The following is a 16,673-nucleotide window of genomic DNA, read 5'->3' on the forward strand; positions in this document are numbered from 1 at the left end:
GCTAAGGGTAATATATCTATACAACTGAAATGTCAAAAGAAAAACTCAATTTCAAACATGAGTATTAGCATACTGCTTTAATATAATGTTCAGACTTCTTATTTAAAACTTTGAAAGAGAAGATGTTTTCATCTTGTCCAAGTGGTTCTGTGTCATATTTTAATGGAAAAATAATTACATTCTGAAATGCTTGTACAGTAATTATAGAGATTTGGGGCAATAGTGGAGACACATAAATGTCTTGAATCTCAGAGAATTTTTCTTTTTTTAAATAATTGCCTACTCATATAGACACTATCATTGGAAACCTTAAAAACCATAGTCTGGGAAGGCAGATATTCAGAGAATGAGCATGAAATTTCTAAGAAAAAAAACATTGCTTTTTTTTTTTTATTACATTCAAAGGTGTTTTCTCTCTGCTTGACCAGGGCTAGGAGAAGATACAAAACAGTTTGAAGTGATAACAAAATCACTAATTGCTGTACTAATTAATGGAGCAGGTGCCAGAGAATTTAGAATACAGACATCAGGTTGTGTTTCCTCAGGGAGTCTTCATAATTGATAGGGACTAAGTTTGGAAGAAAAGTCAGATTTAATACCTTGCTTGTGCATTGCTCCACTTCCCTGCATCTAAATCAGTCCTCCACACACAATGACACTGCACCACTGAGTTAGCTAGACCATGCTGCCTTTCCTGTCAGTTTCCTCACTGTGTTTAAAGCAGTTGAAATCAGCTGTGAGCCAGCAGCCTAGGTTTGAAGAAAGGGCTCTTTTCCTGCAGCTTGTTCTACAGCACAGTAGAAGGGTAGTATTCATTTATATCATGAACATGAGTCTACTTGGTATTTTGAAAAATCATTAAATTAATTGCATTATTCTTTGTAAATATGCTCAGCAGTGCTGAATTTTAATTTTTAAAAATGCATTTTGATTTTTAAAGATGGGATAAATTTAGTCTTTCTTATCTTTCCTCTTTGAAATTGTGGTTGCTCAGAACATAAAGAGCCCTATGGTGTTCTCGGAATGGGACTCCAACCTCAAAATAAGAAATAAAACTGAAAATATACTCCCTCAAATAAGAGAATATCAAAGAAAGTTCACAGTAGGATGTTTTCCTAAGTCACATGACTCATAAAGTAAAAGCTTAAAAAATGATAATCAGAATTCCTAGTTAGAAATGACCCAATTTCTATCCTGCTAAAGTCTCTATCTGTTGGGAAATATTATAGAGTGGCCTTATCTATCTTATTATAAATGCACTTAATGGCATTACTTTACTTAGTTTTTACATATCACTTTTCATTTTGAAATCACTTTTCCCACATTTACTAACTGCTGTTACACAGGGTCATTTTGATAGCACACATGAGGGTAAGGATAGATGGCAGGTTCCCTTAATGTCCTTTTTTATAACTATGTGGCAAGACAGTGGAAAAGTTGAAAGTTAGCATCTAATGGACAAATATCTTAATGGACAAAAAAAAGTTTTCTTTTTTTTTCCTCTAAAATATGTTATATAAAAGTAATTTTAAAATATTTTCTTCTACCAACCCCCAAACTCACTGAGAATATTTTAAAAAAATCATTTATTTTACCAGCTCATCCCAGTCCCTATTTTAGAAGCTTTTCTGTTATAACCTATCATTTCTTACCTCAATTCAAGAAGTGTGAGAAATATTTTTATTTATCAGATAATTTGATTTTAAGGAAATGGCTTTTCTCTCACCTTTTACTCAGGCATTCTGAGGAACTCTGATGTTCTACAATTTAATCAGAAACAAGTTATATCTTGGTTTAGACATCAAGTGTGAATTATTGAGCCTCCAATATGTAACACTGCAGGCCCATAAATGTCACTTGGTAACCTGCAGACTCAAATCTTGGAGCAATATTTTGAATACCAGAGCACAATGCACCTCTTTATATGTCTTTTTTTATAGTCTCTCAAAACTAAGGATTATAGTTGGATATAATGAGGAAACACATAACAATTTTCTGGATAGAAATATTTTATTTTGATTGTACTGTAATTATATTATGGAATTTCCATGGATTTAAAGATAATTATAGTGTTACACTGTATACTTTGTATCTTTTAATATTGCTTCACTGAGTGTCAAGTTACAATAACTCTTAGTATTTTCTGTAATCAAAGGGAGTATTTTCAGTGAGGTTGCTTCCTGAGTGAGAATAATTGCCATCAGATTTTCTACTGCTGGTACTGCTGGTAAAGTAGTAGTAGTTATGCAGCAGGTGATGAGGGGGCTTAATGTTCCTGCAATTAATTGCTTCCAAATGAAGCTCAAGAACTCCCCTTTATAAAGGAACCCATAACTTGCTGGGTCCTGGCCTTCCTTCCTTCCTTCCTATCTTCCTTCCTTACTTCTATTCAAGAAGAAAACAGTACATGAGAGAAAAGGATGGAGAGAGAGCAAGGAGGACATAGGAATACTATTCCTATAGGGATAAGTGGCAATAGGAAATTGAAGAGATCAGGAAAGGGAAGACTCAAAACAAAGTGGGGTCTTGGTCTGGGATTGAGAGTTTGGGGGACAGAAATGTGGTTGTAATAGAAAGAACCCCAGACCTGGACATGGCATTCACATGGCAGTGTGGCTTAGTAGAAAAGAACGCAATAGCACAGAAAATGAGAGCTCACAGGCAAACAGGACTGGGTTCAATCTCATCTACATCTTTAATTAGCTTCATGCCCTTGGGCAAGTTGCCTGTCAGACTTCTATCCCCTCATCAATAAACTTGGAATAATTTACCCTAAATATTATTACAGGGTGAAAGTATCCAGCATGATGCCTGGTACATGAGAGGGATTCAATAAATTATCCTAGTAATTATTAAAAGAAATTACATAATCAGGGATGAACAAGAGACACCCTATAGGAGCTCAGGAAATGATATCCCAAAGTGAAGACCTCAGAAAGAGCCTTAGAAGCAAAGTTTCTCTCTGACTTTCTCCTGCCCTCCTATCTCACCCCCTCATTCTCTTCTGAGGCAGGCCATAGAAACTAGAATTCCTTTTCCCCCAAAGCCAGCCATAAAGCCTAGAAACATTATTCTAACCTTCCTGTGTAACACCTGGACGTAAAGAAATTGAAATCCTCTTTCCAGAGGAGCCCTGCCCCATACCTAGGAGAAAGGAATGTCACACAGAGAGGCCAAGAAGAGGCCGAGCAGACAGGCCTTGCTGGGTTTCCCCACTCAGTCTATTTTCATTATCTCACACCCTTTTTGTCCAATCACAATTCTACATGGTTGTCCCTGCTTCATAGAATCTAAGCAAAAAAATGAACACCTTTTTCTGTACCTTTGGGTCTTTGATCTGAAGGCTCTCATGTCACACAAAATTATGATCAAATAAATTTGTTATGCTTTTCTATGGTTAACTTGTTTTTTGTCATAGGGGTATTGCGCATGACCCTTATGATGGGGGAGAAAGGGATCATCCCCTTCATGCCTCTGTGACACCATCTAGGCAACTTTCAGGCAGGGCGGAGAAGCAGACCATTCTGGCCTTTGGCAATCACTCTGTGCTTCATGCCAGCCACACTTCACAAGGGAGTGCGTGCCTGATGCTGGGTGAGGCAGCTCTGCTTTGGTCCCCTATCTGAAGGCCTCCTTTGCATCCCAGCCCCTCCTTTCTTCTCTTAGGAATTCTGTTCTGGTATTAACAGTACCCTGGTATTAAAGGCCAGTTAAAATCATTTACATTAAAGAAGTAGAAGCTAAAAAGATGAGCCTAAAACAGACATTGACTAACTTAAATGATATACGTTATTGGTAACAGAAATTTTAAGAATCACTTGAGGAAGCAGGTGGGAAATTGTTTCCCAATCCAAAGTTGCCTTGTAGCTGGAGATTTATCATTTAAGTTCCTCAGATCTATTATGCTTGAGTTTTTTAATCAGGGAGGTTCTTAAAAATCTTGATATTTTATGCAAAATTTTGTGTGCATGCACATCTTTCTGGCATGGTTATCATCAGATTCTGAAAGGGTGTTTTGTCTCCCCAATTTAAATTCTGTAGGGTACAAAATGATGGTAATACTTTATAGAATGTATTCTAGTGCCTTGGTACTTTAAGTATGGTTCTCAGAGAGCATGAGCGGCAACCCCTGGAAATATGTAAGACATGCAGAATCTCAGGTTTACTGAATGAGAAACTGCATTTTAACATGTATCTCCAGGTGATTCATGTGCATAGTAAAATTTGAGAAGCCCTTTTCTAGTAGGCAAGAGGTCAGGCCCTGTATTCTGAATGTGTACCCTGGCTCTGCTAATATTAGTGTCTATAGCTTGGATTTATAATATTGCATGTTATGTAACATTAAACTATGCCAAACTCAGAGTTAATCCCCAAGCTCCAGATCTGAGTTTGACAACAATTAGTGGCTGACATTGGCCAAATAATTGAATCTGTGTGGGTGAGTCTCTACTTCTTCATCTGTAAGATAAAGTAGATTAGCTCTCTTTCAGCTCTAATTTCTGGAATTTAGCTTTTGTTTTCTACACAGGTGTTTTTTTTTTTTTGTTTGTTTGTTTTTTTTAATTTTTTTTTATTTTGGCATATTATGGGGGTACAGATTTTAAGGTTTCAATAAATGCCCATTTCCCCCCCTCCCCCCAAAAGTCTGAGTCTCCATCATGACCATCCCCCAGATGGTGCACATATCACTCATTATGTATGTATATACCCGCCCCCCTCCCCCCTCCCACCTGCTGAATACCCTATTACTGTAGTACCTATGTGTCCACTTAGGTGCTACTCAGTTAATACCAGTTTGCTGGAGAATATATCTGGTGCTTGTTTTTCCATTCTTGGGATACTTCACTTAGTAGTATGGGTTCCAGCTCTAACCAGGAAAATATAAGATGTGCTATATCACCATTGTTTCTTAGAGCTGAATAGTACTCCATGGTATACATATACCACATTTTATTAATCCATTCTTGGATTGATGGGCACTTGGGCTGTTTCCACAGCCTTGCAATTATGAATTGTGCCGCTATAAACATTCGAGTGCAGGTGTCTTTTTTGTAGAGTGTCACTGGATCATTTGGGTAGATGCCCAGCAATGGGATTGCTGGATCAAATGGTAGATTCACTTGTATCGCTTTAAGGTATCTCCATATTGCTTTCCACAGAGGTTGAACTAGTTTGCAGTCCCACCAGCAGTGTAGGAGTGTTCCTCTCTCTCCGCAACCACGCCAGCATTTATTGTTTGGAGATTTTTTGATAAAGGCCATTCTCACTGGGGTTAAGTGATATCTCATTGTGGTTTTGATTTGCATTTCCCTGATGATTAGAGATGTTGAGCATTTCTTCATATGTTTGTTGGCCATTCAAAGGCTAAAACAGGACCCACACCTTTCACCTCTCACAAAAACCAACTCACGCTGGATAACCGACTTAAACCTAAGATATGAAACTATTAGAACTCTAGAGGAAAAAGTTGGAAACACTCTCCTAGACATCGGCCTGGGCAAAGAGTTTATGAAGAAGTCCCCAAAGGCAATCACAGCAGCAACAAAAATAAATAAATGGGACATGATCAAACTACAAAGCTTCTGCACAGCCAAAGAAATAGTCATGAAAGTAAACAGACAACCTACAAAATGGGAGAAAATTTTTGCATCCTATGCATCCGATAAGGGACTGATAACTAGAATATACTTAGAACTCACGAAAATTAGGAAGAAAAAATCAAATAACCCCATTAAAAAGTGGGCAAAGGACTTGTACACAGGTGTTTTTTCATGGCCTCCCATCTATTGAAATGCTATGTTTTTTTGGTCGATGTTTACCAAATGTCTTCTAAACCCTGAAACCTACACTGATTTCTTTCTTCTTTGAAATTCTATTATATTTTTTGTACCATTCAATTTATCACTTTATTATGTTCTAAAATATTCTTTAATTGTTTGAGTTACATATTATTTTCTTTCAAGCTTGGTGCCATATGATTAAAGTCCAGGCTGTGTCTATTTCTTCTCTTATTATTCTTATCATTGCACAGGGCATATAGTAGATGCTCAATAAATCTTTGAAGATTGGATGCCATGTTTTGAGAGAGGGTATCTATAGATGACACACTGAATAGTCTCAATCTCATTAATTCAGTCATCAATTGGTCACGTTAAGCCATTTATTTCCAAGAGAGATAAATTGAAATATGCTAAATTAAGCTATTTACATGTCAATATCAACGCTTGAATAAATAAATTCCAATTATTTTTAGAAACAATTAACCAAATTGAATAGATCAAAGGAAAAGAAATTTATTGAGTTATTCTCCTGCTTCTGGGAATTTTCTTTTTTACTAATTATTGGAAATTTACATATACCTATACATATACAACTATATACATATGTACGCATATATACATGTATACACAAATATATAAGGAGAATTAAGTTATTTTGCCCCAAATAGTAAAACTAGATGCTGTATTTAACTCTTTAAAAAGAGATGTTTTGTTTTTTACAAAGTTACAAGTACTTTTTTACCATGGTTCCCGTCTTACTTTGTTCTGACTGCTATAGCAAAATACTACAAACTGGGCATAAACAATAGATATATTTTCATAGCTCTGGGGGTTAAGAGAGTCCAGGGTTAAGTTATCAGAAGATTTAGTGTATGGTAAGGGTCTACTTTCTGGTTCATAGATGGTGACTTCCAGCTGTGTCCTCTCACAGTGGAAGGAGCAACCAAGCTCTCTCAGACTTCTTTTATCAGGGCACTAATCCCATGCAAGAGGGTTCTAGTCTCATGACCTAATTACTTTTCAAAGGCCCCACCTCCTAGGATCATCGCCTTTCGGGTTAAAGTTTCAACATATAAATTTTGGGAACAGGGATACAAATATTCAGATCATAGCAATGTGTCTTAAGAAGTGTGAAGGGTCTAGAGTTTTATGCTATTTTCAAGTTAGCTATTAAAAATTTAGTTTGCCATTTCCAGCACAACCAGCAATACAAATATTGTGGTGCCCACTTAGAAAGAGAAATGAAAAAAAATATTTTAATGACAGAGGACATAAGATTCCCATATCAGAGGAAAAGGACTTTATTATTCACAGGAGAGCAAGCAGCATAAGTATCAGCATACTTTTTTAGTTTTCCTTGCCACCAAGTCCACAGAGGCAAGCTAGATGGGTGCATATGAGTGTTTGCACATGCAATGTATTGCATTATAGGAAGGGAACTCCAAATATAGGGAATCTGAATATTTAATAGTGGACAGGTTGGATACCTACCTTTTGCCCAGAGGAAAGAGTAATCTTTATTATTCTGGGCAGTAAGCATGCCTGCCATTTGCTCCAAAAGGAAATACTATCTCTATATTCCAAAGCTGTTTGCTATGCAAACATATTTGAAGAGATAATCCTGAAAAATGGCAGTCAGTGCATAGTGTTAGAAGAAGTACAGAAATGCTGGCAAATCATTGAGAATTACCTCCCAAGAATGTCACCCTTGATTCTATATAATAAGTTGGTCAGAAATATTTCTGAAAGTCATTCAATTAAAGCAGTTTCCTTAAGCACCCCAAAGTAATAACATTCCTTTTCTTGTGAGGTTGGAATTTGATCTTGAGGTCAAGTCAGAAATCTTTCAATTTTGGGGCACAAATCATTGAGCGGAAGACAAAAGAAAACTTGTACCTAACTGTGGAGGACATAGCGGTTCCAAGTTGGTCAAAGAGCCTTTGTCTTTTGGAGCCTGTGGGTCTGAGAGTAATGGAAAGATCCTCCTGACAAAAGGCAGTGGGATCATTATCCTTGCTTGGAAAATGGGAATTTGCTCCGCAACATCTGGCATTGGGTCATCAGGCATGTAGGAAGAGCCATTTTGACCCAGGCCTCCAGCTGTGTTTGTGAATTGTGGCAGGGAGTTGAGTCCTGGCCATTTCACTCTCAAACATTCTAGACCAAAGTTTAAATAAACCATTGTTTGGGCATGAGCTGAACCTTTGGGGAGCAGCAGATGGTTGGTAAGCTCTTGTTTGCCTACCCCAGGCCCAGGAGGAAAAACACAGAAATTTGGCCAATTACTCAATTTGCATCTCCAGAATCTCATATGATTATTGTGATTAATATTGTTTCCTGCCATGTGTTCCAATTAAAAAAAAATTAAGGTATCTCTAGAGTGGGAAAAAAGTCTGAATGTGGATTGTCTGTAACTTCTCACTAAGTTCTTTCATGGGAGGTGGGAGGAGGCATTAGTGAAGTATTTTCTAAGTTTTGGGTTGTATCATTATAACCTGAGTTTAATTTTTAATTTTGCATTTTAAAACAGCTCTATTTTGCTAATATCTTGGAAAAATCAACTAAAGATTGTTTTCCTCTTCTTAATTTTTTTGTCAGTTACTTACAATGCATCTTTAGATGCTATCCTTTCCAGTACAACCAGCAATACAAATACTATGGTGCTGGCTTGGAGAGAGAAATCAAGAAAGCATCTTAAAATGACATCCTTCAACATTGCCCAGGGCATTCATGCTTTTGATTACCACTCTCAGCTCAATTTAATTGGTACGTAAAAATGAATCATCATAACGATGAGGGCCTCATAAATAGTCTGGTATGCATATTTGTATGCATGGAGCCTCTCTACCTTTTTGCTTTATTGTCAGAGAGACCAACTTGAGCAGCTCATATTTTATTGCCTGAGAATGTCTGGTAATGATGCATTATGATGTGCAGTGTATTTGAACTACATTGGAGTAAACATATGAGAAAGTGCCTCAATGCTTTAATGAGTCATTTTATTAGAATTGGTGGAGGGTGTACAATGATATAAGAAAGAAGACAGTTTGTGCAGCATCTGCTGTTCTGCCTTCTTCCTAACACCACCAAATGCTCCACCCCCCAAAATACATTATTTTCATTGCTACTACTACTACTTACTACTACTACTACACACACACACCCCACACATGAGAGAACCACAAAATGTAGAGTGCTTGTCAACAATCTTTCAGAATACAATCTCTAATGATTTTTGAAAATGTTCAGATTATCCTAGCTTTAGTTTTACTAAAGGAGAGAAATTGATTTCAAAGGGTATATTTTAGCTCAGGAAAGAAAACTATTCTTAGGCATTAATTATTTAGATAAAAAATTCAGGGCTGGGTGTGGTGGCTCACGCCTGTAATCCTAGCACTTTGGGAGGCCGAGGCGGGCGGATTGCTCAAGGTCAGGAGTTCGAAACCAGCCTGAACGAGACCCTGTCTCTACCAAAAATAGAAATAAATTAATTGACCAACTAAAAATATATATACAAAAAATTAGCCGGGCATGGTGGCGCATGCCTGTAGTCCCAGCTACTCGGGAGGCTGAGGCAGGAGGATCGCTGAGCCCTGGAGATTGAGGTTGCTGTGAGCCAGGCTAATGCCACGGCACTCACTCTAGCCTGGGCAACAAAGTGAGACTCTGTCTCAAAAAAAAAAAAAAAAAAAAAAAAAAAATTCAGACATTCTGACAGCTGATGTTTTGATATATGTATATGATATTATTTCAAACATAAAAAGTGAGATGTAGCTGATTATTGAAAATTAATAGGGTAGTTACAGAGAACATATGCAGCCTACAGAGTGGGTCATATTAACCCTCATTCAGTTATTGTTCATATAAAGAGTATTGATGTTAACTAAAGGACTGGGTCCCTGAAATTCCCAACAATAATAGCTGACAACCATAGTAAAAGATGCCTTGCATACGGACTCAAGAATATGCCAACATCACACTTTCAAAGAGTATAGATTTATTAGAGAAGGCTGAAGGAGTTGGTGAATTAATTTAGCAAGGACTCAAATATCGACCATTTAATTAGTTGATTGATTAGTTATTTTAATCTCTGTATACTAATCACTACTTTGTACCTGCTATATCACTGGAAAATAAGAGTGAATAAGTTCAACTCCACAGTTGGCCCTAACTAAACCAGGGAAGAACAAAGAATGCTATATTGGGTTTCCCCTATCCTGAGTAAACACTATACTGCCTGCTCTTGAAGAGCTCCCTAAATATAACCAATTCATATTCAAAAATTTATTTATTCTATCAATAAAACAAGTCAAAAGTGTATTTATGCTACTTGTTTGTATTTACTTACAGTCATGTGTCACTTAACGGCAGGACTACATTTTGAGAAATGTGTCATTAGGTGATTTCATCATTGTGCAAACATCAGAGTGTACTTACACTAACCTAGATGGTAGAGCCTAGGGCACACCTAGGCCATGTGGTATATAGCCTATTGCTCCTAGGTGACAAACCTGAACAGCATGTTACTGTATTGAATATTGTAGGTAATTGTAACGGTGGTATTTGTGTATCTAAACATATCTAAACATGGAAAAGGTACAGTAAAAATATGATATTATAGTCTCATGGGACTAGCATGTACGTGTTGTCCATCACTGACCAAAATGTTGTTATGTGATGCGTGACCATACTTGACTATTTATGTGTCAGTGAAAATAATTTGCTTCATTATACTTTTTAATTAATTTGTGAACTTTCAATATTGTCTTAGTTTTTTCTTACTCCTGGGATTACTTTAACACTGTCTACATTCCTGGAAAGGGGAAATGGTGGGACTAGGAAGAAGGATTCTGCTCCCTCTTGGTCAGGCTTCTGGTTGGCTCTTAAGTGGGACTATATTTTTCCTTCCACCTCATGCATACCCTCTTCCCCTGTGCACATTCCTTCCTCTCTACTCCCTCCATATCAACTATTTTCATTAACAGCACTCATGCCCTATTAGTCTGGGCTAGTTGGTCAATGGCAAGATTTTCCTTCCTTCAAGACATGGTGCATTAGTGTTCATCAGATGGCATTTATCAACCTACAGATATGTGATAAATTCATTTTAAAAAGACAATGTTGTGGGTTATTCATGCTATTAACATTTTTTTTTCTTTCTAATTCTTAGCAACTGCTGGCATTAACAATAAAGTTTGCCTTTGGAATCCCTATGTGGTCTCTAAACCAGTTGGTGTCCTTTGGGGTCACTCAGCCAGTGTAATAGCTGTCCAATTCTTTGCTGAAAGAAAACAGCTTTTCAGCTTCTCCAAAGATAAAGTAAGTAACAATGTGATTTTCATTTATTTAGTTCTGCCTCCACAGTTCCTACTCAGGACCCAGAAACTGGGTCCTGAATTTCTCTGAGAGATGGTGTCAATTTTTAAAATATAGTGGCTAGCTACTATGTCTTTGAAAATCTATATTTGGAAAAGGTGTTGGTTATTGGTTACTTAACAATTGTTCTGTACAACTGGACAAAGCATTTCATTAAAATTTTGTTCAAATATAATGACTAGGCAGAGACAATTAGCTATCATTGCCTTCCTACTAAAAAGCCTCAGTAAATTACAAATTGAAATTAACCTAAAGAATATCAGGTACATTAAGAACACTTCAATCAAGCATATCAGTTTATTTCTAGTTTATAATATTGATGGAATATTTTAAATATGGTAGAAAATGTGGCACAGAGACAGATAGTACAGGTTGAATCTTGACCATACAATTTACTATTTGTATCCACTTAGGCAAATTTCTTAATCTCTAAGAATCTTGCCTTCTGTTCCTCAATAAAACTCCAATTTTATATAATGCCCAACTTAAAGATCCAGTTAACATATGATAGATTTCAAGATACTTGGTTATGAAGGGAAGAGTAGATGATGAACTTATTGGCGATAGTCTCTGAGATTCTTTCAGTGAATTTGTTCCATGCTAAAGTGTGTGTGTGTGTGTGTATTTATATATACAAATATATAAATTACATAGAAGTTCATCTTCAACTCCTTAGCCACACACCATCTATATGTCCTGCCCAAACTTACTTATTTTACTGTATTTTACCTAGCATGTAAATCTTCTCCCTTTCCCTTAAACGTCAACAACCAACTGCCAATTTCTGTTGATTCTACCATCAAAATAAGTTTATCAGTTTCACCTTTCCATCTCAGTGCCACTGCTTTAATTCAAAATCTCATCTTTTTCTCCCAATATACTGCAAAGTTTTCCTAACGTATCTCCCTACTTTCAGACTTGTCTGACTCTAATCTGTCCTCAATTCTGCTATTTATTTGCCAGAAAAATTCCTCAAGCCCTCATCTCTGCCCTCTATCCAAATATCAACCTCAAGATTATTAAACTTTTGTACAAAAAGTTTACCAGTCTTGCTCCATTTCCTTCTTTTCTCTTTCATCCATTTAATACTCCAGCCTTATCAAACTATTGTTTGTTCCCACCATGCAGTTTCATGACATTGCAACATGCTCTTCCTTCTGCCTTCAATTCCCTCTCTTCCCTTAATTGGCAGATGTCTACTTGCCCTCCAGGTTTTAGAGTTTTTGGAGTCTCATGCAGACTGAAGTATTTCTCTCTGTGCACCTCTGTTGCATTTGTGTATGCCTCATTAGGGCATGTGTTTTGCTGTACTTGGCTGCCTTAAGAAGGGCCAGTGTTTTTTCAGCTTGCATTCTTGGTATCTATCACAGTGCTTGGCACTTTCTAATGTTTATTCAATAATTAATGGTTGACAACCTGAGAAATGACAACACATTACTATGAATCTAAAGTACCAAAAAACTATTAGACATAAATTATATTTATTTTTTCTAATCTTTGAGATCTTTTAGCACTTTGTTCTAACTTCCATTATTGAAATTAATACCATCTGGCTTGGATACTAGAGCATTGTATATGCATATTATATCTTTCACTAGATTTTGACTGTTCGAAGCCAAATATTATTTTTTTAATTCCTTTTTGTGTTTTCCAGGACTTAGAGGATATTAATGTATTAGACATATGTTAAATATAATATATGAAATAGTGTAACTATCAACTAAATGATAGAATTCATGAGGGTAGGGACTATAGCTTTCTTGGATTATGCCATATACATACTGTGTCCTCAATAAGTCATAGTTAAATAAAAAAATCTTTGTCAAGCATAAATATGAAATAAATACCAGATATTTTATCATTATAGAGTTCCCTGAAAGGTTTTATAACTTTAAAAGCAAGTGAAAAAAATATCTTTAGAATGAGAATTGATTGTATGCACCTATCATCAATGTTAAGACTACCTGGCCTCTTCCAAAAGCAGTTTTATCCTTCTATTTTTGTTTTCACTCCTAGGGCCATTATGTTATAATAAAGCTTGTCATACTTTCTTTCACATTAGTCTAAATCCATATCACTTTGATAAATGCCTGATAATCTCAGTCTTTATGTCTTTAAAACAACCAACAGGGCTTTCTCCTACCAGGGTAAGCCTCTGCTTTATTGTTACAAAATTCTTTTGGATAAGAATTTGGGACTAAGTTAGGGAACAGGAAAAATAAGAAAAACATCCTTTTTTTCAAAGAGCTTTAGATTAAAACATGTTTTAGCTAAATTAGAGGATTTTCAGACCAAAGCAATTTAGATCTAAACAATTTTCTCCAAAAATGACCTGAGACTCAGTTCTTTTTTGGAAGACTGCTTTATTGTCACTTTCCAGTGATGATTAAACAATAAGTTTATCCCCATAGAATTTGATGTCATACTAAATAATAGTTCAATTGCATTTTGCTTTGGACTCCTAAACTGTTTGTCTTAAGATGGCAGTCACTGGTGGCAAGGACCTGCTGAGAGCCAGTAACTTCATTTGCTGAAGGAACCACCATGGGGAGTAAAAGGATTTTCAAAGCTTAGGGGGACTCTCTCTGCTGGGGGTGCACACTCCAACCAATGAACCTAATTCAGCTTTACTATTACTCCTAACTATTTTGTCCTCAGCTACTAATCCTGATTTGGTCAGCAGAATCAGATCACTTTGCAACTTAATCCTTTGTTTGAGTTTCTGATTTTTCCCAGAGCCTGGATTTCATATGGTAGAACTATGGTTGTTAAGGAAAATGCAGTCAGGCTTTTGTATTGGTGCTTACATCTTACCTGTTTGCCTTCTTTTCTCTTCTTCATACCATCTTCCACCCCAATTTCCATCTATCTACCCAGAAACAAAATGTTTTCATTTGGTTTAAATGACATGATTAAACAGATTAATGCCCTCCCATATAAATTACAAATGATGAGGCAACACATAGTGCAAAAAGCAAATATTCGTTTTGCCCATTTCTTCTTCAAATCAATTATTTTCCCAAGAAAAGCTATTATTAATACTTGATATATATTTTCTTCTATTTTATGTACTTAACATATTAGGTATAATAATGTATTATAATAATATATGGTATTATTATATGTTGTTAAATATATTATCCTATGTGTGTGTACAACAACAGGTAGTATTTTATTAGTTTTTATGTAAATGGCATCACACAAACTATATTTTTCTGCAATTTTGCTTTCCCTAAATAATATCTCTTGGAGAGCTTTCAATGTGAATATATACAGACCTATCTATCTCTGTATTTTTTTACTACATAATAATTTATGGCATGGATAACCATAATTTAATAATTTAATCATCTATTGATTAAAATATGTTTCCAATTTTTTACCTTTATTAACCATTATACACACACATGCACACACACATCAATACGACTTCCTAAGTTAGTGTCATTGTAAGTTTCTAGAAGTGATGATGCTATTGGATCTCAAAGGATTTTTGTAAATATTGCCTAATTCAATGCAGAAATGTACCAACATCATCAGAGGTGTATGAAAATGCCCATTTCCTCATGTGTTTGTCAACAGTGGAAACCATCAATCTGTTCTTTATTTTTTTGTGTGTGAATCTTATGGACAAAAATTAGGATGAATTTCTTTTTCAAATATTTATTGGCCATCTATATTTCTTGATTTTTGTGCATTATTTGAACATGCTTTTTATCTTATTTTTTAAAAAAACATGACTATCTTTTTCTAATTGATTTGTAGCATTTTTTAGTAGCTTAAAAAATTTGATTATCTTTTGTTTATTATATATGTTGCAAATATTTTACCTCTTTCAAGCATACATTTAATTGTGTGTATATGATTTTTTTTTCCTTCAAAAGCTTTTAATCTTTATGAAACTGAGTCTAGGAAATGATTTTCTTTATGGCTCTGGATTTTGTATCTAGCTTAGGAATGTCTTCCACATCTTCTACTCATAAAATATTCTCATTTATTTTCTGCTTATACTTTTTCTATTTTTGATAATTTTTTGTATTTAACTTTACAGGGATTTTGTGTAAAGTTTTTTTTCCTTACAAATGGATAGCCAAGATTATTTTTTTAATAATCTGTCTCTTCTTTTGGTTTGAAATTCTATTATTATTATTTTCTCAATTATTGTATACACATGAATTTGTTTCTATATGCTTTATTCTTTCTGTGAGTCGACTTGTCTTTTCGTGCACTAACATACCACTGTTTAACTGCCATAGCTTTATTATCCATTTTGATACCTGGTAGGGCAATTTCTACTTATTGTTTTTCTTTTCCCATTTTAACAATCCTCTGACATTTTTATCCTTCCTAGTAAATTTTGGGATCAATACTCAAGTTCCATTAAAAGCACAATTAGTATTTTGACTGGAAGTTCATTGAATTTGATATTTGACAACTTGAAGATATTGAGAAAGAACACTATATTTCTCCATTTATTCAATTATTCACTTTTCTGAAAGATTGTTTCATAATGTATGCATTAATTTATTTCCTATTACTTGTTCAGATTTTTCCTCCATATTATAGGAGGCATCCTTATTGTATTCACAAATTTAATGAGGGTGTTTCTAATGGGGAGGTGTCCACTTTCTATAACTCATACATTGAGTTTTTAGTTTTAAGTAACTTTTTTTCTAAAAGTTTTTTTTAACTATCTGATAATCTTGGATAGTCTCTTATTGCTTGTTCATTTGAGAAACTCTGACTTTTAGTTCTTTAATTTTGTACCTAATTATTTTAAAATTTTTGTCTAATAATTCCAATATCCAGAGTCTGTGGTGATCTAAATCTGTTATTTGCTATCCTGCTGATTCTCCTACACAGTGACTTGTTTCTTTTTATGTTTGGTTATCCTTCACGTTGCCTCAATTTTTGCTGTTGCTAATCTGTAAGCCTTCTGAGGAACTAAATTCAAAATGCTTTCCTCCAGAGAAGATTTGTGTTTGTTTCTGCAGGGTGGAATGTAGAAATCTAGTGTCTCGAGGCTGTTGCACTCTCCTTCTCAATGGACAGTCTCACTTCAATGCTAACACCTTGCTACTGGGCCAAGGCTTAGATTTCTGATGGTGGCTTTTTCATTTATGCCTACTATTCACCATCCCCATTTTAAGTTTGTTTCTTTTTCCCTCTTTCTTTTTTGAGATCCACGGAGATTTTCCTCACTCTACTGTTTTACTGGCCCAGACAGACAACAGAAATTGTATTTTATTCAGAGTTGCATTTCTTTGAAGCAGGAAGGCTCCCTACAAAAATCTAGTTTTTAATAATAGTTGAATCAGAGTTCCCCTGTTCTAGCTGCTTTTGACTTATTTCTCTTAAGGTTGTTGTTATATAACTAAGGGAATAAATTTGTTTTAATGTAAAGTTAATTTACTTTGTAAATTAGAACAGGAACTGTGATCTTTGAAAGGTAAAGTTAGAAAAACTTTTTAAAGACGAAGAAAATTTGTTGTGATTTTTAATGTTATGGGAATAATG

The 16,673-nt window shown here is 35.3% G+C and overlaps 1 protein-coding gene across 1 annotated transcript in view; it reads left to right on the forward strand.

Annotated features, from left to right (window-relative positions):
• The window catches only part of WDR49 (WD repeat domain 49), a 153,244-nt gene that overhangs the window by 35,198 nt on the left and 101,373 nt on the right, over nucleotides 1-16,673 (forward strand). Inside the window, exons 5-6 of the mRNA XM_012752204.2 lie at nucleotides 8,379-8,546; nucleotides 10,951-11,099. Coding sequence (XP_012607658.2) covers nucleotides 8,379-8,546; nucleotides 10,951-11,099 — 317 coding nt within the window. The remainder of the gene's footprint in view (nucleotides 1-8,378; nucleotides 8,547-10,950; nucleotides 11,100-16,673) is intronic.

Source organism: Microcebus murinus, chromosome 1, assembly GCF_040939455.1.
Source record: "Microcebus murinus isolate Inina chromosome 1, M.murinus_Inina_mat1.0, whole genome shotgun sequence".
Taxonomy (NCBI): domain Eukaryota; kingdom Metazoa; phylum Chordata; class Mammalia; order Primates; family Cheirogaleidae; genus Microcebus; species Microcebus murinus.